The 21,908-nt window shown below is 40.1% G+C and overlaps 2 protein-coding genes across 6 annotated transcripts; one reads left to right on the top strand and one right to left on the bottom strand.

The window, feature by feature from the left end:
* Window positions 1-19: 19 nt before the first annotated feature.
* On the top strand, window positions 20-5,461 carry LOC101479216 (uncharacterized). Of its 5 annotated transcripts, none has more exons than XM_076878433.1 (8): window positions 20-690; window positions 1,733-1,819; window positions 1,919-2,304; window positions 2,400-2,556; window positions 2,659-2,725; window positions 2,840-2,996; window positions 3,886-4,027; window positions 4,439-5,461. In XM_076878433.1, exons 1-8 carry the CDS (start codon window positions 628-630, stop codon window positions 4,559-4,561), a joined length of 1,182 nt encoding a protein of 393 aa, XP_076734548.1. In that variant the 5' UTR covers window positions 20-627; the 3' UTR covers window positions 4,562-5,461. The 5 variants fall into 5 exon arrangements, with proteins under 5 accessions (XP_076734548.1, XP_076734549.1, XP_004546262.1 ...); XM_004546207.2 differs by lacking the exon at window positions 20-690 and adding an exon at window positions 923-1,417; XM_076878434.1 differs by lacking the exon at window positions 1,733-1,819.
* Window positions 5,462-5,510: 49 nt separating this feature from the next.
* col9a3 (collagen, type IX, alpha 3) lies at window positions 5,511-21,628 on the bottom strand. The gene is made up of 32 exons (XM_004546204.3): window positions 21,352-21,628; window positions 20,527-20,595; window positions 19,225-19,260; window positions 18,599-18,670; window positions 18,410-18,463; window positions 15,275-15,310; window positions 14,824-14,847; window positions 14,582-14,635; window positions 13,646-13,699; window positions 13,424-13,465; window positions 13,263-13,319; window positions 12,700-12,753; window positions 12,134-12,187; window positions 11,949-12,002; window positions 11,809-11,862; window positions 11,625-11,678; window positions 11,492-11,545; window positions 11,354-11,407; window positions 11,212-11,265; window positions 11,065-11,109; window positions 10,922-10,975; window positions 10,750-10,803; window positions 9,962-10,015; window positions 9,808-9,879; window positions 9,226-9,261; window positions 8,987-9,031; window positions 8,439-8,471; window positions 7,679-7,825; window positions 7,513-7,567; window positions 7,210-7,392; window positions 6,459-6,536; window positions 5,511-6,283 (listed from the first exon to the last, which is right to left on the bottom strand). The coding sequence occupies exons 1-32, from the start codon at window positions 21,415-21,417 to the stop codon at window positions 6,099-6,101; spliced, it is 2,037 nt and encodes a 678-aa protein (XP_004546261.3). The 5' UTR covers window positions 21,418-21,628; the 3' UTR covers window positions 5,511-6,098.
* Between the last annotated feature and the right edge of the window lie 280 nt (window positions 21,629-21,908).

The raw sequence follows: 21,908 nt of genomic DNA, 5'->3' as shown, positions 1-21,908 counted from the left end.
ACATAAAAGCTGGATTATTTTATTTAAATACAAACTGCTAAAACTATTCGGTGAAACATTTCAGATCTTCTGATCACTGTAAAGATTACTCATGACTCTGAGGTATTAATTGTTACTGGTTGTCTTGTAAAGTGGGTGCTGATTCACACACACACAATGGATTCAAACTTCAGGCAAATTAAGGCAATACTTAATTCGTTTTTAGGTTTTCGAGGCCTCTTGCTGGGTAGTGTGGAAATCACAATATGCGAAAGTGGGTCTACATATTTTCTGTAACCCTCCACATGTATAAAACTTGTATTGCAGGAGTCTAGTTTAACTCAAGCATTGTTACTGCTGTTCTGTTGTTTTCTGTCATTTTACTTAGGATTAATTTCTCTGTTTTCCATAGTAGTGTTATTCTCAGGTCTTAAGAGATAATCTGTATAAAGTTTGAACTGCAACTGGAAATAATTTTTTATTTAAAATAAATAAGGAAGTCATTACAGTTTTTGCAATGTGAATGAGTATTGTGGAACAGTTTTTGTTATGTAGAAAAGTACTATGTTGGCCAGTTGTGCTGTTAGGGGTGGTGCTTAAACTTCTTTTTCTTTGTAATATATATTTAATTCATTTTCTCAACGACTTATGGAAGGTAGGGTCATTTGTGTGGGGGAAACCTATCCCAGGTTGCTCAGAGCAGGAGATGAGGTAAATCTGGAAAGTTCATCAGACCATAACAGGTTTAACACATGAGACACAGTCTGTTTTGGACCCCACGAGGTTCAAACTAGATAGTTATTTTATATATCTAAAGACTTTAAGATATTTTTTTATTGTGCTAATTTTTTTTTAGGTGCAAATGCTTTTATTCATTTAAAAAATGACACTCTTTCAGTTTTTATGAATCAAATAATCAAAACAGAAAATCTGGAAATCTATCTATCTATCTATCTATCTATCTATCTATCTATCTATCTATCTATCTATCTATCTATCTATGCGCATGTATAAATGTAGTTGTCTAACCATGAAGTTTCAAGAAGCTGCAATCAATGTATTTACATATTCTGTTTTTTGTATAAAAATGTAACATATTTAACTATTTTTGATCGCCAAAAAGATACTGAATGACAGAAAAGCGTGGAAAAAGTAGGACTATTCCGCCCCCTAACTGATCAATAAAAAAAATAACATTTTCTAATTTGACATAAGTAATTTATGATGACAGCTGTCGGTTTTCTTTAGGACCTCTCGTATATTTTCCGCTTGTTTTTGTGTTTAAAGTTCCGCTTACGAGCTTAAAGAAATGATTGTATACTGAGATAATCGGAGGTTTATCTGTGACGGGGAGAAGGTTAGCGCCGGTAACTGGACACGGTCGTCGTTACAGCCTGAGGCCAAGCATTAATACGTGCTAATCCCCGAACAGAAAGCGGTACAAAGACTTTATTAATTCAGTAATAATAACCTTTTATGCATTTGTATAACTTAAGACTGATTGTTTTAAATGCCCTGGAGTTTCTAATAGTATTACAAGTTTTAAAATGGCGGTACAGCCTGTTGATTTTGCCCAGGTTATGCCAACGTCTCCTTTGCTAATTGTAGCTAAGCTAAAATTCACGACAACGTACCTTCACGACCTAAATTATAATTATACAATTTCTTTAGCTAACATTAAGAGTAACTTTAAGTAACAAAGTATTTAGAGTAAGTGGTCTGTATTATATCTAATATTTTTCCTGATCTGTAGGGAAATATGTCCTTTTCTTCAACCTGTAAAAACATCAATGTGTTACCTTCATCGAGAGAACAGATAAGTGACTCTGCTGGAATGATTGTGAGTCAAGGTGGATGCTTTACCCATGAACATGGGGAGGTATTGGGCAGTGAGCTTGGGCTGATGGAGATGACAGAGGTTGACTGTTCTCACCTTCAGCATCTTCTCCAAGCCCATGTGGAGGCACAGTCAGAGTTTCCAGATGTCAGATGTCACCTCTCTACAGTGATGGTCAAAGAACAGGCCACATCCACAGTGATTTCTCCCTTCAGAAGCGCTCAGGCTATTGATCTATCAACTTCAAATGAAGACCACTGTATAGTAATGCCTGGAGAAAAGACACCAGTGTCTTATGGAGAGGTGCCAGGTTTTGTGCTGGCCAGAATTAGAGCTGAAGAAAGCCCAGCTGAACCTTTTACCAGTGACAAGAAGTCTGTACAGAATCGCACCAGACCAGCTGCTAGAGTTTGCTTAGAGAAAAGATTTAGCGCCATGTGTGCTGAAACCACAAGACAACAAGATATACAGTCTGCAGTTCTCAGCAAGTAAGTTTCAGAGATATGTATATACTATATGTGACTATCATTTTATTAAAGTATAGCATACATGTACTCATTTTGTGTGATATGTCATGTTTCAGTTTTTTGACAATACTTCAGCAGTCTGCAGAGGTTCAAGAGACAGTCACGCATCCTCCAAAGCAGAAGTGGGTGAAAATGGACAGAGCAAATTCTTTTGGGGTGTCTAGTTCATATATAGAGGGTGTTTATGGCCCAGTCACCAACACGTGTGGACAGGTATGCTGGGGGAAAAAAAAACAAATCAATGTGCTTTTAATATTTCTTAATGGTAAAGCAGAGCCCACTGTTTAATCCTTGGTTTTTCTGATTTAATTTCAGGTTATGATCCCCAAGAGCGTTTTAAATTTTCACCCAGCAGAAGAGCTGCCTTTGGTTAATCTAGAAAGTAATAATTAGTATTCTAATATTTCTTCATAAGCCATAACTGTGTTGTTGGCTACAATTATGGACTGAAAGGCTGTGTCTAACTTGGTCTCACATGCTTGGGTTTTTTCCACAGAGGATGCGGTGATACCTGCTGCGGTGATACCCAAAGCTGCTAAAGCCGGCCCAGACTCTGCTGGAGAGCCACAGAGCAGCAGGAGGAAAATTGCTAGATCTAGTATGTTGCTCAGCCAGCGCCGGGAGAGACACAACAGTAAGGAGAGGGAGCGCAGGTGAGCAGCCGAAGGTTACACATGGAAGCGTCCCTGCATCCAGTGTGCAACAAGATAAACATTTGCATTTCAGGAATATCCTGGGATGCTTAAAGTGTGTTAAGTGTGCTTGCTTTCAAGGTCAGAGATTTAAAAGGCGTTGCATTTAGGCACAAAAAGAAAACTATTTACAAATTTTAAACATTTTGTCCTCTATTTCGGGTGGAACAGTGGTGCACTGGTTAGCGGTGGCTGTAGTTGAATATGTGTGGTTGTCTGTCTCTGTTTTAGCAGGTCATCTATTAATTGGAAGGTCGGTGGTTCAATCCATGGCTTGTGCAGTCTGCATGCCAAAGTATCACCGGGCAAGATACCGAACCCCATATTGTACTCTGATGCATCCTTCAGTAATAGAAAGTGCTTGCGTGAATGGGCGAATGTTGTATAAAGCGCTTTGAGTGCTTGAGTAGAGTAGAAAAGTGCTAAATAAGAACCAGTCCTTTTACCAAAAGTGCATTCATAGTTTCTTCTCAGAGCCTCGCACTCACAGTGTGGTGATGGCATGATTTAAGTGAACTCAGTCCTCGTTTGAATATATTCAGATAAGTAGTGCAACAGCAACGCATCAGAACTGAACATCTTTTGGGTTGTGATCATTAGTTTTAGCTGCTTTATGTGGAAACTTGATTTATTTTGATTTAAAATAAGAGTGTCACTGAGGACTGAAAAGAAACCTGATTCCTATGCAAATGCTAAATCAGTTTAAAACCGATACACTCAGAAGTTAAATGGTTCATGATTTGAAACTGCTGACGAGTTACCAAAGAATTCTTAGTGACTGATGACTGATTATTAAATATACAGGACTGCATCGCTCAAAATCATCTGCATTGTCTGCGCTGTCGTACAGGAAGAGGATTCGTTTGTGCTGTGATGAACTGAACACGTTGGTGCCGTTCTGTGACTCGGAGACGGACAAAGTCACCACCCTGCAGTGGACCACAGCTTTCCTGAGATACATTACTAAAACGTATGGAGACACTTTTAAAGAGGTGGGCATGTGTAGAAAAGTGATTGATGAAAAGTGTCCTCTAACTGAATTATCTGAGACTAGAAAGCTGTGGCTGGAAGATAAGAGTTAATTACATTTCCCCTTGCTGCCTGTCTAATTAGTGAAGGAAACTTTGTGACTTTTGTTATTTAGAGTTCAAACTAAAGTCTTCACATTTTTACAGTTTAAAATCAAATAAACTTTATTGTTTTAACTGAGAGAAATCATCTGCTGCAGTTAGATTATGCTGAAAAAAAATGTACAACGCAGCAAATAAAATCACGCCATACTTACAACATGCACTACCGCCACCAGAAGGGCGATCTAGACAGCTACAGAGTTGCAGGAAGATAAAACATCTCTGGTACTATGTGTCATGAACCACTTCAACCTCCAATTCTTCTGTTTGCAGGAGTTCCAGAAAGTCTTCGCTCATGAGAGAGAACGCTTTGGTAAGTCCAGCTCAGGTCAGGACCCAGTGCACCACAGGATGGATGAGACACTGAGCAGCATTTCCCTGGCAGCAGAGCAGTGACCTCTCCTCATTGTTTTCTTCTATATGTCAGCCACTAAACTAAATTCAACTGTCAGAGTAGCTCAGGCTTGCCCAGTGAGGTGTGGGTGTGGGGTTAAGATGAAGTATTGTTGACATGGTAAAATATATCCTTTCGATCACACTGCAACGATCTAGAAACTGGAAGGATTAGTTCAGGTAGTGTGAGGGCCGAGTTTAACACATCAACCTTTTGGAAAGGAAGGGCTTTCCACACACAGATGGCGCTGTTTCTCTTCGAAAAGCACAGGCGGCGCTCTAGTTGGCAGATGCCGTCCCTTCAACTATTTTATTTTGATAATATGTGCAGTATTTATACCCTGTATTCAAAATTGCACTTTAATGTCTTGTTTTCTGTTGGTTTTTATTCATTCAGAATGTTTTCTACTGAGTGCCTGCCAACATCTGTTCTGTATTTGGATATTTAAGCAGTTTGGTATCAAAGTAAGTGTTACTTCCTAGTTAGTTAATGGACTTTTTTGATTTCAGTGTTTACAGCAGAGTATTCTGAAAAGCAGACTGTTCATTTGATATGTAGAGAAGAGTAATGTTTTACTGAAAAGTGGCTTTATTTGTTCTTTCTTACAACATGTCGCTGTAGCATCTTACTGTACATACAACAGTCACCCACAAATAATAAATAGTATTTAAAGTCATGTATATTTAATAGTTACAGCACCGGTAGTACATAGTGGATGTGGTCATTGCAGATTGGGAAAAAAAAATAAAATACTTTGTTCCTAATATTCTTAAACTGTATTTTACAATGTGTGATTTATGCTTTCATGAGTTTATTTTGCTTTTGATTCTGAAGTCTGAAGAATCAAATTCACATGTCATAAAAAAAACAATAACAGAAAACAAGCTGTAAAAAAAAAAGAAGACTCAAATCTTTTTTGTCTTGCATTAATCTACACAATGTCTGGGAACCTGGATTTTTGTTTTTTTATTCCTTTTACAGTACATACACAGCTCCTCCACAGAGGCTTTTATGCTTCTTGCACTTATTTCCATGTTGAGGTAACATCTGTGATTTACATAATGGGCCATGATAAATGCACATTCACATCAGAGACAGTCACCATTTTTTTAGTGTTATCTGCAGAAGGATGTTAATCAAAGTGTTTGGGGCGTTGAAGCAACATGTACAAAGTTTTTATACACAAAGGACTCATCATTCACTTTCCAGGTGTTTGTAAGTCAAGTCTTGTCATGTGATAGTACTTGGATCAATGCAGTTGTTCTCTTGCACTTCTCCTTACCTCTCTCCATTTCATATCATAAAGTTGTTTGTTTGTTTTTTTGTCTCTCAGTTGCACTGATGTTCATGTCACTCGCTGGATGTTCCTCTATTTTGTCAGAAATATCACACCGTCTGATGTTACTCTTCCCAACTTGTGATGCATGTATTTAAATAAAGAGGACTTTTTTTTGTGGCCACTCTCTTCTTTCATTCCTTTTATCCTCACTTATAACTCTCACCTCGGAGTGGATGGTGTCAGGGTGCAGGAACTTATGCTTAATTGTTTTTGGGGTTAGAGGATTTCCCAGCAGGTGATGTTCCCTGACAAGCTGATGTGTCACAGATTCCAGGAGGTCCTTGGTGCCCAGTCCTGCCTACTCTGCCTGGCTCTCCGGGCTCACCTGGATCTCCTGGAGAGCCATCGCGCCCATCTTTAACAATTCCAGGTACCCCTGGAAGACCTGTGGGAATGTGCTGTAGTTAGAAGTTGCAGGAGTGATAGAAGACTTATACACTTATGTCTGTTTGACAAGTCAAAGTCTGAGATGAGTGGATGTTTAGAACAGTAGTTCAAATGTAGGTATAAAAAAGAAAATGACTGGTTCAGATGGAAGTTCTCCGTATGAGAGCACATACCTTGGTATCCTTGGTCTCCGGGAGGCCCATCAATGGCTTTACCAATGAATCCCTTATCACCTGCCTCACCAACATCACCTGTTGTGAAAGCAGAAAATTTCAATCGGTGGTGGAAACAAAGTGCATTTACATAGGTGTTGTGCTAAAGTACAGTTTACATGTTTCCTTTTTATACCAGTTTAAACTTTACAGTGAATTCAAACCTTTGTGTCTTGCTGCCTCTTATAAAAATCCCAGTGGGGCTTTTTGTCATGACTAATTAGCTTTTCCACCAAATATGGCTCTCTCTTAACCCCAAAAACTCGGGATGGTTTTATGGAAGTAACTGCTCGAGGCTTAGCTAGATCAAATGATCCAATATTTTAGTAAGGAAAAGCAAACAAAAGTAAGAAAACAGAATTCATATTTGGGTAGCAAGAAAGTTTTTTTAGCCCAATAATCATCTCACAATCTTTTGCTGGTAATCAGCAGCCTTAAATATCTCATGTATTGTTTCTACACTGAAGTAATGAATGATTAAATCTCTTTCCAGCTAAAATGAATATTTTTATTTTTGAATAGTTAAGTTGTTATGTTGCTAATATGTCTTTTAATACAACGTGTTTACTGGTACTTGTGTACTATTGCTATTTGAGTGAAGGATCTGAGTATGTCTTCTATCATTGATGTTAACCATCTGATTATGCAACCGTAAGGCTAAACAGCAGTGAAATTATTTTTGTGCTCCTGTGACATGTTTTATTTTTCATACCTCTGGGACCTGGATCTCCAAGTTCTCCTGGCAGGCCTCGGTACCCTGGTGGACCTCGGGCACCTGGATGCCCAATAGAGCCTGCAACTCCTGGCTTTCCTGGCGGCCCTGGAGGGCCGGGGCGGCCCACCATTCCAGGTGCCAGGGGTCTTCGCAGGTTGGCAGCCAGTTGTGCAACCTGATCTACATGTTGGAGAAGCACCAAAAGGTAAAAACCCCACATTTAAAAAAATATATACCGGTACATATATATATTTGACAATAGAATGAGTTACACGTGAAGATTGAATTAGGATCTCTCACCATCAATCATTGGGCCACATAGCTCTCTGATGTGTTGCTCACTTGCCAGTTTACCCTGAAACACCAGATTTGAGGCAGTTTATATGAAACCATTTACATCTATATGTTCTAACCAGGTAGTTTTGTGCAGTCAAAAAAGAAAAAGAAAAAAGAACAGCACACTTACAGGTACACCTCTCTTTCCTGGAAGTCCAGGCACACCCTGTTCCCCTTGGAAGCCCATTGGGCCTTCTTTTCCTGGAAGCCCTCTTCCCCCAACCTCTCCTTGTGGACCTGTCACGCCTTTAGGCCCCAGTTCACCTCGCTTCCCTGGCTACAATCAACAACAATTATCTGTTAAATCGCTCATTATGTTTGCAAAAACAAATTGATTTATTCCAAACTGAAGCTGAAAACATCCATAACATTTGATCGCTGACTAAACACCAAATGAGGAGCAAAGTGGGTCTGTTGAAACAACGCGAGGGTGGCATCTTGTTGCTTGATAATTACTCCAACTAGCACAGCAAACAGTAAATGAGACTAAGAGAGGGTGGCTCATCAGTGCTGTCTCTAATTACATAAATTGTGCTGCAGCTTAATGTTACTCGCCTTTCCCTCGTGGCCATAGCAGCAAACAGGCCAATAAAGCTAAAGCAGCAATACCTATCTCTAATTAATCCTATTAAACATGGAATGTGAGGCTGAATCATGTGCAGTGACTCTGATAAGTAGGCAAAAGCTCAGAGCTAGGTGCCAGTTTTAAATGTTTAGTGAGGGAGCAGAAACAGAGGGAGTTTGGAACAAACTTGCTGCTAATTACACCCACACACAACATCTGATAAATGTTTGGTGTTAATAGATGTTAATAGTTTGGTGATAAAAAGCTGATTTCTAAGATGTAAAAGCACAAAACATTGCAAAATGTGACAGGAAATATAGCTCACCTGCCCTTTTTGTCCCACTGGCCCAAAGGGACCCTGGAAATAAGGACATTGTTTTAGATAATTCTGAAAACGTTATATTACAGAACAGTATGCAGCATTCAAACAGTCAAACATTGTTTGGTACAGCATCTTTCATGCAGCTTTGAATAAAAAAAAGAGGGGATAAAGACAATAGATAAGAGCCCAAAGTCATGCTAAAATACAGAGAAATACACTATCAGAATAAGTAGATTTAAATAATTGTTTATAATTATGTACAAATATCCATATTTTCAGTGTTTTCTGATCCATTGGCAGCAAAAACTAAAAGATACCTCCCTAAAACTTTTTGTCCAGCACCATAAAACCCGTGTGAAAGGACCCGTAGAGCCAAATACACTTGTACAAAACAATGAAGTGCGTTAAAGACATGTGCATGTACTTGAGTAGGTGGAATGGTCTTAGCCTCTGTACCAAGAGTACAACTAACTACTGCAAACACAGTAACTGCTCTGTAGGTTACGAACACCGCACAGTGTTAGTATTCAGACAATGACGAAAACACTTACAGGATCTCCGTTCTCTCCTGGTAACCCATCACTTCCTGCAACACCCTGAAATGACAACGTGAGATCTGAACTGCATGTGACATAACTCATAACTGAAGAAAGTCTTTCATCTTATAAGCTTATGAAAAATCGATGTATTTGCAGGACTATACATATAAAATAATCATTTCTTTAGTTTACTTTTCAAAAAGCTGGATGAAAACTATCACAGGACATCAGTGGAGATGTTGGTGACTTACCATGTCTCCTTTAGGTCCAGAAGCCCCGACTGGGCCCTATAGGATTGAAAAAAAGAGAATGAGAGAATAAATAAGAGGCATGCAGAGATATTTATTGAAGGCCGGCTGGCTGGGAAAAGGATGGGGGTGGGGGATGAAAGGAAGCACGGTGGGCTGGTTGAGGGGAACCAGGACTGGTATAAAGGCTGGCTTTGTTCTGTCCTCATGTTCTGAACAGGAGGCCACTTTGTGTCTGTGCTGGGCTGCAGTTTGAGTTTATACCACTAAGACTGAGACAGGATGGTAATACAGTGGGATACAGTGTCCTAACGTGAACACAGCTGGACAGTCACACGTCTCCACTGTGATTGTGTGGAGATACGCGGGGACACACCCACACATGTCCATGTTTGTTTTATACTGGGGTTGTTTTTTTTTTTTAGCAACAAATAAGTCAGTCACTCCATTACTTTACATTTCTTGCTGTCATATTCTACTTCAGCTGTAAACTGGTCACATTTGCATTTTGGACTACTGGGGTGACAAAATAGACATTTTAAGATGTTACAGGGACATCATTCTCCTGAATAATTAAAAACCCACCCTGTCACCAAATTCTCCACGAATTCCCGTTGGTCCTGGAAGACCCGGATCTCCCAAGTCTCCTTTGACTCCCTGCAGCACATGACACAAAGTCATTAAATTAAGAAATAGTAATAAGAAAAAATGATGATGATAAATCATTTAAAGCAACTACCTGGAAGCCTTTCACTCCCCGAGGCCCAGGGTTGCCCACTGGTCCAATACCTCCCTGTCAGAAAGAGACATAGTCATGTCATTTTTCTAGAAAACATGAAGCACAAAAAAAAAAAAAAAAAAAGCACTGGAAATTAATGATGCTTCCTTCTTTTGATTCGGGTAAGAGAAACTAAACAAATGCAGGAGGTCGTTATGTGAGGCAGGATTTATTATGCAGTGCGTTGTGTGATAGTAGGGCTGTTAATTCCGTTGCGAGTTTTATCTTTCTTTCCTTGCTGCAGGCTCTGATGTGAAAAACAAAGATCTCTCTGTTTATAAATTCTTCCCTCATGAATACCTGCTCTCCCTGTAGGTATCGCTCCATTACTCCACCTTAGTAAGTCACTGAATCAGAGAAAAATACTCCTAGCACTCTTCGAGATTATCATTCACATGGAAGGCCAGTGGTTCATTTAATTCCAATTTAGTACCATGTTGTAGACTGCTCCTCGTTTTAGCCTTTTACTTTGGGCTCTGTTAATCCCATCTCTTTTTCAGCCATTGTGCTTTAAAAACTGCCTACTGGTCATTAAAGAAGCAAACTTTAAAGTATTGGAAACTCCTAAGCCTAAATTCTATAAATGGGTTATAATCAAAAGATGTGCAGCAGGAATTTTAATAATGTGGCAGAGCTTATATTGAGGCTTTTTCTGATTTTTTTTTTAAAATAGCAATGCTAGAATTTCAGCAATGCACCAACAGGTAGTGCACGATTTCACTTAATATACAGCGTGATCATTAACTTACCGCCACTCCTCTTGGACCTGCTATCCCCCTCTCTCCTGGGATGCCAATCTCACCCTGAAGAGAAGTGAAAGAAATTGCAAGACAAGTCAGAAAAGTTTAGAGAGCTCACCTGCTGGGTCAAGTGACACATTTATTAGACTGTAACTCCCTAAAAGCACCATCAGATACATACAGGAATCCCTGGCTCTCCAGAGGGTCCCATCTCCCCGGGCTTTCCTGGATCACCCTGGTGTAAAGGAACGAGAACATAACAGTTTTCCTCCATGTTTCTAATCATAGTTTTAAAGTTAGAATAGATTTTGTGGTGATACTCACAGCTTCTCCTTTAGATCCTGTTGTACCAGCCTTTCCTGGCAGACCCTAGAACCCCCCAAAAATGACATGAATGTACATCATAAAGCACAGAAAGTGAAGGTGATTCTCATGGCAGTGATGAAAGTGGTGATTATTAATAACACTTACAGGAAGGCCATTTGGTCCTTTCTCTCCAACTACCCCGTGGCGTCCAGGATCGCCCTGTCAGCAGACAGACGTCATAGTTGGTGTAAAATCTCTTTAATTAAGCAGTTAAAGCAAAAGATTTAAAAAAAAAAAAGCATCTTACCTTCTCACCATCCAACCCTGGGGTTCCGTCTTTGCCATCTCTGCCAGGAATTCCCTGTTGAATCCATCAGATATGACTCGCATTGTTCTAACAGGTTATATAAATATAGAATCTTAAATTCTGTATATTTGCACTTACAGGCTCTCCTTTGGGCCCTGGTCCACCAGAAGCTCCTTTGGGACCAATTTTACCCTGTTAAAAGACACATTGAGACTTGATATTTACATCTTATGTATACGCTCAAATCACAGATCAAAATTCTTTTACATACTATTTCTCCTTTGGGTCCTTTGAATCCCTGTGGTCCTTTTTCTCCGCCACCACCCTGGAAACATCAGATTAAACACACACACAGCTATTCATTGATGGGATCTGCCATTTATTTAAGCTGTGAACTACTAACCAGGACTAATAAACTCTTTCTATTTTTGTGATATAAACATTGGGAGACTCACTGTCTTTCCAATAATGCCAGGGATGCCAGGCTTGCCTCTGAAACCAGGGAAGCCCTGGGGACAAACAGAGAACGAGGTCAAAAGAAACACCCTGACACAAATCTACATCTACTGAGTGAAAACAGGTAAAAGCTGCTTACTCTGTCGCCTACAGGTCCCATTGGGCCTTGTAAACCTCTTAGACCACGTGGACCCTGAAACACAGCATTTGAACATTTTGAAAGCACAACAAAAGACAACAACAACCTATTATCATCAAATAATTCTTCAGAAAATCCTTTTCGTAGTGCATTAAATCAGCAAAACTTATGTGGGCAAATCTCACCTGCAGACCCACAGTGCCAGGAAGACCTGGTGGACCCGGTGGTCCAGCATCACCCTACAGACAAAACAGGGCAAAATGTAAACATTAAATCACAGAAAGATGTTGATTCTCTTTTCAGCCATCCATCCATCTTCATCCGCTTTATCCGAGGCCGGGTCGCGGGGGCAGCAGCCTAAGCAGAGAGGCCCAGACCTCCCTCTCCCCAGCCACCTCCTCCAGCTTATCCGGGGGAACACCAAGGCGTTCCCAGGCCAGCCGAGAGATATAATCTCTCCAGCGTGTCCTGGGTCTGCCCCGGGGCCTCCTCCCGGTGGGGTATGCCCGGAACACCTCACCCAGGAGGCGCCCAGGAGGCATCCTTGTCAGATGCCCGAACCACCTCAGCTGGCTCCTTTCGATGTGGAGCAGCAGCGGCTCTACTCTGAGCCCCTCCCGGATGGCCGAACTTCTCACCCCATCTCTAAGGGAGAGGCCAGCCACCCTTCGGAGGAAGCTCATTTCCGCCGTAATATAAAATAATAATAACAGAAACAGGAAAAAATCTTCAAGCCATATATCTAACTCACTTTCTCTCCATCTTTTCCAGGTTCTCCCTTGTCTCCTTTATGCCCAGTGTGACCCTAAATGAACACAAACACACACAGAAGTGAATGCCGTCATAGGCCGAGTGCTTATATTTACACACTGGGAGATTTCAGCAACATTTTGGGTTTACTGTGATCTAGATCTAATAAACTGTATGACAATAACACCTCTGCTTCTTCTTTTCACCACACAGCTTCCTCTGTGCAGTTGTGATGGACTACGGATCATTTAAGCAATGCTCCCACAATTCAGCTCATTTTAAATTTAATTTTAATGGAATGCCAAACATTTAGTTTTGTGCATTTTAACTCCATACATTGTTTTTTTCATGAGCAATGCCATGCTACATTGCTGTTGGTAGGTTAGTAGATATAGGCTGTAGCAGCAGATGCATTCTGAGAAGGTCATCTTACATTTCTGAAACACTTTTGTTAGTGCTACTTAAATTGCTTTTTATAGTATGACTCTTTCCTGTCGGCCACCTTTGGTCTAGCATCGTGCTTAAAAAACAACACAAAACAAAACCCCCCAAAACTCTGTTTACCTTGAATCCCGGCATTCCCGGAGGACCAGGCGGGCCAGGGGGACAGATTGCAGGACACTGCAGAGTACAGAGACAAAAAACTGAGACCTCTACAGCCAGTGCATGTAGAGAGCACATCTTCATTTTTCTGCAATCACACCGTTTTCACAAGAAACACTTACCAGAAGGTCTCCATTGAGATCATGAAGTGTACCGGGAAGACCCTGAAAGATTGAATAATGACAACACACACAAGTGAGAAATACGGCGACATTTACTTTAAACGTGACTTTGCTGCATTCTTTGTTTTTTAGTGCTTTTCCTGATATCCACTGGGTGACTGGGAAAATATGACAATGTGGCTACTGTACCAACACCAGATATACAATGATAACTGCACTTACTGGGAGTCCATCTGGGCCAGTAGGTCCCGGTAGTCCTGGAAGACCCTCAGGACCCTGAGAAACACACAGAGGAGCATCAGGGGAAGCAGAAGCACCTTCAGCATCTCAGGATAAAAGACGTGATTATTTAATTTGGAAGGTTGTGATGGAACTAGATTAAAATCAGGAATTTTCTTTGTACTATACTCAAAAAAAAGTGATTTTCTTGTTTTCATTTCACACTGTTGTTTGAGCTTAACTGTACAGAGTGAAGTAAACTTGAAACCTCTAGAGCAATCAGAATAATTTAATTTAAAAAGGAAACGTCTTGCTAGACTTTTTTTGTAGAAAACCCATATCAAACACTATTTATGATTATTCAGTGAACAACCGATGACCCGTTGCTATAGTAATTCTGAGAGTAGCCTGAACATTGCACTGACGTCTAACAGGCCTGCGGGGTCTTTGGAAACCTACTGAGCTTTTACAAATGAGCTGAGTTCAGCCTAAATAAAGTGTGACCCAGTAGAAACACTGACGATGTATCCTTCTCGGTCAGTGGTTATTCTTATCCTCCTGCTACAGTATACAGAAATTTAGGGCAATGTTGTCGTGGTTGATTTGAAGCTGAGATCACAGGATCTGTTAGCTTTACAACAGGAGATAAGATGTACCACAACGTAAGGAGTGCTCTGACACGTTGATAAATATGTTTTTTTCCTTTCTCGCAGTCGATTAGATGAGATGATAAGGCTGTATGAAAAAATGTTCCTATTAAGTTATTGTTTCTGCTGCAGAGGCTCGTGTATACATTTTCTGCGATTATCTTTTCACATTAAAAATCAAGCGGAACATAAGAGTTTCCTGTAGTTACAGAAATGAAACAGACTACCTCATTCTTATTTGAATGAAGAAATCACTTAATGATGACAGGAGATCTTAATTAGAGACACTCACCACTGGGCCCTGGGGTCCGGGTCCGCCTGGCAACCCGTTGGTGCCGGGAAGTCCCTAGAAACAAAAGAGACTGGGTGTTCGCATGCCACCAGAGTACATATGCCGCACACTGTCTGAACTACATCAAAGAATAACGAGCATCTAATCGCAGAATGCAAATAAGCAAAAATGAATAAATAAAAAAAGGACACCACAGGTGTACTCCCCCAGAACAACATAAAAAGACAGTGCTGTGTACTCACTGAAGCTCCTGGTCTCCCTCTGCCCTACGGAAGACACAGGAAGGCAAATTAAGTCACAAACACCTGGGAAATGATTAGATTCACACACTGAAACAATATCCACCATGAGAATATTTCTCATGGATTGTTGCTTTGAGGCTAGTGTGTGCTTATGTATATGACATCTGAGTAATCCTAAGACAAAATGTGACACTGAGTGTCACATTTTGTCGCGAGTCAGGCAAGAGCTGATCATAAACCTGACTTAACAGGAGCACAAGTACAGAAAGGTATTCTCTCAGCATGAAATAATAAAGTTGGAAAAAAGCAACTGCTGTAGGTTTAATAATTACTGTGGGTAAAAGTATTTTAGGGAAATATTCTGTGTAACAGTAGCTTCAGTCATGCGCTTACTTATAAGAGAAGAGGAAAATAAAGGCTTGTTAGGTTTTACACATGTGGGGTTACTTACAGGAGTTCCAGGTGGCCCAGGAGGACCTGCTTCACCCTGTAGATACACAAAATCACAATCAGCCTCTCAGGCATAATCACACCTAGCAGAAACTTTTAAGGCCCATTCTATTCAATTCAGTTCAGTTTATTTATATAGCGCCAACTCATAAAAACACTCACCCCAAGGCACTTTATATTGTAAAGTAGAGACGCTACAATAAATGCTCACATATAGACATAACAGAAATTCCGATTTTTTTCCTTTTTATATATATACTTTAGCTTTAAAGTAGCCTGTCTGCAACAGTTTGTGTTTTATGTGTTAATAAAGTCTGCTATTCCAGCAGGATGAACAGTACTGGTGATAAACATCAACTTATTCTAAATGAAAAAAATAGTTTCAAACAGTACAACGTCTATCTCGACGCAAGCTTCCATAGTTTTGGCAATACATTTCAGCCTAGTGTTAGGTCAGGAAGAGCCAGCCCACAGTTCTGGTAGATCATCTGATCTTAACAACAGAGCTACATCAGCTGAACACTCATCTGATGCCACTTTATGCATCCAGTTGGTTAATATCATGCAGTGCTGAATTTGTCTTGGTCTGTCTGCCGTTTTTGTGCATTTGCAAGCCACTTTGCAACCCGTGCCCACCCAAACACCTGCTGTCATGCTGTATCAGATCTGTGATCTGCTACTATTTATGGCATATAAATGAAAAATAAAGGTTGGAGGACTTGGATGGGTTGGGGATGGAGTAAATCATTTCACTGCTCATGCAAGGGGCCTAAATTCAACTTGGTTTAAGTTAGGCATTAAGAATTATTACCTTGGATTTAGAAAAAGGTTATTGTCTGGGTTCAAATTCAATGGCTGTGATCTCTTTTAAAGGTTTGATTTCTTGTTTGCAATGATGGTTCCTTCCTGCTTTCTCTGGACAAAATATGTGCCTCTGACACAACAATTACAATACAATACAAACAATTACAACAATGCAATACTCTTTTCTGGCATCGTTGTATTTTTACTCAGTTGTATACAGCATTTGTATTCTATTTTTATTCTATTGTATATTTTATTTTATTCTACTGTATATAGTATTTTATTTTATTCTATTCTGTACAGTTGTGGACTTTATTTATTCTTATTGTATTCTAATTTTTGCTTCATAACTTTTGCACTGTCCACTTCCTGCTGTGACAAAACAAATTTCCCACATGTGGGACTAATAAAGGTTATCTTATCTTATCTTATCTTATTATCTCTAAATATGTCACTCAAAAATTTGTGCTCACATGACAAAATATTAGAATTAATGTCCATGAACATGAACATAGAAAAAATATGAGATTCTTGCACTGAATTGGAGGCGTACACTGAGCAACGTTATGTACCTGAAAAAATGAGATCAGCTAACTACCTGAATATGTGGAACGACCTGGTTTTTCCATCAATGGATTTTTTGTTCCCTGATGGCAGAGGCATGTTCCAAGATGCCAGTGCCAGGATTCTTCTGGCTCAAACTGTGAAAGTGTGGTTCACGAGGCATTAGACATCATTTTCACTCGTGGATTGTCCACCACAGATTCCAGATCTCAACCCCAGAGACAATCTGTGGGATGCACTGCAGAAGACTTTAGCAGATGGACTCTCCCATCATCAGTACTGGAAGATGTCGGCAAAAAAAACGTGTGAATCGTGTGAAATATGTGAGCTAAAGGGCTTTTTTGGGCTGAGCTATAAAGACTGCTTTTTTGTGAGCATCTCGTGTGTCGTTATGACACTTTTTCACACGTGCATGGGAGGACGGGGAGGTCTCAGAACAAAAGCATATCGTCAAATATTTAGTATTGCACATTACAAATAAAATATTATTTGAACTCATGTGTAATATTTATACAATGATGCCCTCCCAACTAAACAAACAAACAAACAAACAAACAAACAAACAAACAAACAAAAGAAAGAAAGAGCAATAGAAAGATAAAAACAGATAATCTCATTGGCTGGGCCTAAGTTTGGTTTTCTAGCCAAGATTTAGGCTAGCTGTGGAGGACACAGTGATAAGATGCTTTTTCAATAATTATTTTTCAAGTTATTGGACTAAATGATCAAACTGTGGTCTGCTGAGGTGCCCCGTCTTCTTTTCTTTTAGTTCTCCTTTGTTTACTTCCTCCCAGCTGTATTTGTGGTGCCTCAGAGGACGATTGGCAAAATGACTCCAAACAAACAGATGTAACACAGCAATGTTACACTAATTCGCTCCATTCCTCAGCGTGTAATAGGACATACTGTCACACAAATCATAAACAAATGGTTGTGATGTTGCTGTGTATACACTCACACAGATTTTACTTTGTCTGATTCAGTTAGTTGTACTTTGACTCTGTCAAAGACTTTAGCACTTTAATCCTGTTTGTCTTTGCATGACTCTTCAGTACTATGAGCCAGCAGTAACAGTGTAGTCGTCTGAGTAATCAGTGACATGGGTTGACACAAGCTTCCTCATTAAGTTGGCTAATTAGTGGAATTGCTAAGGGGTTTGGAGAGTGAGAGCATTATCTGTCTAGTTGGTCACTTTGAAGCCATTTTATAGTGGCCACACGGTCTTTATCATATCATATGTTATATTCATATATTCACAATGGTAAAGAAAAGCCTTCCTGTTTCATTTTAAGATGCAGCAGCAGTTGATGTCATAGGTGCTGTAATTCTGTCTTCTCTTGTGCCTCTGATAGGATAATACCAGTTTACCCTCGGCATTGGGGCAAGAGTTCATTATCTCCCATGGTTTCACAGATTGGTGGGAAACTGTGTGCATTCCTAGCCGGATTATGGAAGCAGTAGAAATAAATCCGATTCTGATCCCTCATTAAAAATATTCCCACTAGGAGGCTGAGCCAGCTTGACAAATCCAGGCTGACAGAGAAAGCACAGACCTTGTCCCTGTTAGGCCTCTTAAGCATCTTCATGCAACAGAATCAACATGCAGAGTTTGCATGCATACGTTCCTACATGTGTCTTGCAAGTGGCTGACTTCAGCTAAATTATGAAGGCCAGTGTGAAGTAGATAGGAGGTCTTTAAACCCAGCTAGTGCATCTTTAAATTTATTCGCAGTGTCCCAGAAAGCTCATAAAACTGAGAAAAACTTACTGGTTCTCCTGGGGGTCCATCCCTGCCAAGAGGACCATCGGGACCTGTCAAACCCTGGAGAGGAAGTGCAATGATGTTTTAAACAGTAACTGGTCATTTTATAGCATCTCTATGTTTGTGTACAGATAAAAACAGAGCTGGTGTCCTGTTAGTTTAAGGACTGGCTGTGTTTGCTTATCAGACACTTACATCGACACCTGGAAGTCCCGGCAGTCCTTGTTGTCCTGGTCCCCCTGGTTTTCCTGCTTTCCCTTTGGGACCCTACAAAAGCAGAGTGAGTAATTTACATCCCAGATAAACAACTGATTTCTTCTTCTTGTGTCACAAAATCATCATCAAACTAAAATAAAGGTAAACACGTTAAAGGGAAAACCTAAAAGAAAGACTGTAAAGTAACACATTTCTGATTTCAGGTTATTTAAGGCACCAAGGTGATGTTTTCTTTTGACTGAAGGCAGGTTAGTCTGATTACTTATGAAGCAGTAGGAAAGACTCCTAATAATGTTACGCTTAATTTATTTGTTTTGCACATCTAGTTAATTGTTAGTGAGTTGCATATTCACTATTTAAATTTAAATGGCAGCCTTTCTTTGCTCCATAGTTCATGGATATGCATTTTACTTCAAGTGGAGGAGAAACAATTCTGTCTCTGGATCATGGTCTTTAAACAAGTTGCAGCTATTTAACACCATTTTACAATAATTTGACCTATTTTGAGGAACTCAAAAGGTGCAAGAAAAACACTTACAGTTAGGTGCATGCTTATAGTTGTGGCTGAATAAAACGCACTTTGCTAAAATTGTTGGAATACTTACTGGTTTCCCTGGCAGACCGGGAGGTCCTGGTTTACCCTGTTAATCAGATTAAAAAAAAAAAGAAGTAAATTTGTTTTCAAGCTAATCTTGAAAGAGACAAATTTCAAAGCCACTGCTACACAGACCCAAAAACTTTAGTGTTTTATTGGAGAGCTAGCATTAGCCCATCTTTAATACTCATCAGTAACTTAGTGTTGTAGGTAACTGAAGCAGTGAGACTGTGGGTTGCTTCACTCTATACAATGTTTAGCTTCTGCTGTGACTGGGGAAGAGCAAACACTACCAAACCAGTCAGCGACCTGATGCTGACCGGTCACATGACAGTTTGGTTTGTATAGGGGAGGGGTGCTGAAGGTGCAGGCAGGAGGTATGAGGTGTAACTTCAGATGGTCTCACGGGGTTGGGGAATGTATGAATGGGCCCTCTGTTAGCCTAAGCTTCACTGGAGTCACAACTAAAAGTTTTCTGACAGGCATGGACAACATTTGCTTTCAGTGTTTTTCTTTTTTTAGTTTAGTTTGACAAAAATCAGAAAGGATAAGGGAGTACTCTGCAACGTTAGCAAAGTTGTTCTTTTTACTTAGCTTGCCTGTAATCCAATTTCCTCTTCATCCCTGTGCAAATAAAGCCTTGTTTTATTGTTTTACTCTCTATTAATTTTTTTACTATAACATCATATGCTTACCTGCAATAAAAACCTTAAAGGCAAGGCATCAGGGGAATGTAAAAACATTGTCTGTATTCTCTGATTTGTCTAACTACATGATATAATGGCCTTAACACTGTATGAGTCCTGTAATCATCTTAAGGAGCACTGTAGACAAAATAAAATGTTTTTTTTCAAGAAAACATAAGTTTTTCTAATTTAGAACAACTCTGTTCACAAGATAAACTTAAAGCCTGCCTACCTAATAGCCATCATTATTATTTAATACTTGTAGGAGGGGTTGTGGGAGGAGTCACTCAAATAATGCTAATAAATAATATCACCTATCCACACCTAAACACAAGCAAACCATAGTATACCATACGTAACTGAGTGTGAATTTCTATATAAACTAAATTTTCGGTTAAAAAACCCCCAACATCTGTCTGTATTCTTATTCTGTACTTTTACTCCCAATTTTGCTTAAAATATGAAAATAAATCTAAAATAAATTAATATATGTGGGTTTATTACCCACAAAAATATAAGTGCTTACCATCTACTCTTAACTCCCATCGTCTTGAACTTTGGTGCATGTTTAATAGTCTAAGTGACAGAGAGGTGTTTTTATATGCAGACACCCTTGGTCTACTCACGTCAGTGCCATCCCTTCCTGGTGGCCCTGGGGGTCCTTGTAGGCCAGGAGCTCCTCTGAGGCCTGGTCTCTGGAACATGAAATTAATGAGAATCAACCCTCTTTTGATGGAATGCAGTAAAAATTTGGAGGCAACAGAAAGTGGTGATAAATGTTTGGCATATTTTGACACAGTGACTGTGAGACTGAATAAGAGAGAAGGAGAGAGATAGAAAATAATACAACTGATATTAACGATGTAACGGCAACCATATACATCACGATGAAAATCATTATTCAAATCAGTGCTGTAAGAACACTATGAGAATCCTCTTCAATTAAACCTGTACTGCTATGATCACCCAATACAACAGTTTTGCTCTAAAGACTTGCTCCACAGCTCAGCTCAGTCAGGGAGTGAACAGAGGTTTCATTGTGCGCACTGATCTCCAATCCGCGCATTCCACAGGTTCGGCCTGACTTCACTAACTAGCGCAAAAGAGAGCCACCTGCACACAATTACACTGCAGAGCAACAAACCTGCAGAACCAGAGAGACCCCTGTTCATTTTAGTCCCTCTTTAATTTGTCAGGATTAATTACAATATATGTACAACTAAGGAAAAAGGTTTACAGAAAGCATCAGGTTCTCAGGTAGTGTGTAAATGTCTGCCTGAAACCTGCCGGAAGAGAGTCACTTCTGTCATCATCATCATCATCACTGTCACCAAAACAAAAGACACACTTTTTAAATTACTGGCTTACTACATGAGATCTGCAGGTAAAAAACAAACCCATCACCAATGACGCGCAAAGAAAAAGAAGGGTAATAACTTAGTAACTCTTACCTGGGCTGAGGATGATATCAATAGTTGGGACAATAAAAGCACCCAAAGCGCAGAAAGCACCGCCATAGCTCCCCACTCGCCCTCACAAACCCGAGTTTATACAGAAAAAGTCAAATCCCCGGCCCTCGGTCCTCTCTCGCTCCCCCCCAGCGTCCAAAACGGAGCCTTCCTTCACCTGGCGGCGCACAGCTCCTGAATAGCTTTCTCTTTAGTTCCAGATAAACCCGAGCCTCCAGCCGAAGGGGCTGAACTCAATCTAGCTGGCTGAACACAGGCGAGAGGGGGGTGGGAGGTGGAGAAGGTGGTAGTATGCAGAGGGGAGACAAGATTTCGGACTCTGAAAATGTGGGCCGAATTACCCCCCAGAAACCCCCCCCCCCCCCAAAAAAAAAAAACAACTTCACACAGTGAAATGTATGTGGAAGAAACACAGGAAATAAAAAAAAAACCACTGGCCAGCAGGGGCGACACCTCTGGTTGTTAAAAGGAGCCTGATTATCCAGAAGTAAACGGGGAAAGCTCTGCTGCTCTCCTGATGTATCCAAACGTTTTCCATG

The sequence above is a fragment of the Maylandia zebra genome, linkage group LG20 (genome assembly GCF_041146795.1).
Source record: "Maylandia zebra isolate NMK-2024a linkage group LG20, Mzebra_GT3a, whole genome shotgun sequence".
In the NCBI taxonomy this organism is placed as follows: domain Eukaryota; kingdom Metazoa; phylum Chordata; class Actinopteri; order Cichliformes; family Cichlidae; genus Maylandia; species Maylandia zebra.
Note: the sequence above shows the minus strand (reverse complement) of the source record. Positions and strands in the feature narration are given on the sequence as shown.

What these genes read in the sequence shown, in the direction of transcription:
- LOC101479216 (XM_004546205.5), top strand. Translation starts at nt 628, where the DNA reads ATGGAAGGTAGGGTCATTTGTGTGGGGGAAACCTATCCCAGGTTGCTC. An exon ending in TGCTCAGAGCAGGAGATGAG is followed by an intron (nt 691 to 1,732) that starts GTAAATCTGGAA and finishes CCTGATCTGTAG; the next exon opens with GGAAATATGTCCTTTTCTTC. An exon ending in CAGTCTGCAGTTCTCAGCAA is followed by an intron (nt 2,305 to 2,399) that starts GTAAGTTTCAGA and finishes GTCATGTTTCAG; the next exon opens with TTTTTTGACAATACTTCAGC.
- col9a3 (XM_004546204.3), bottom strand. Translation starts at nt 21,417, where the DNA reads ATGGCGGTGCTTTCTGCGCTTTGGGTGCTTTTATTGTCCCAACTATTG. An exon ending in AAGGACCAAATGGCCTTCCT is followed by an intron (nt 11,110 to 11,211) that starts GTAAGTGTTATT and finishes GGGGGGTTCTAG; the next exon opens with GGTCTGCCAGGAAAGGCTGG. An exon ending in CGGAGACCAAGGATACCAAG is followed by an intron (nt 6,284 to 6,458) that starts GTATGTGCTCTC and finishes ACATTCCCACAG; the next exon opens with GTCTTCCAGGGGTACCTGGA.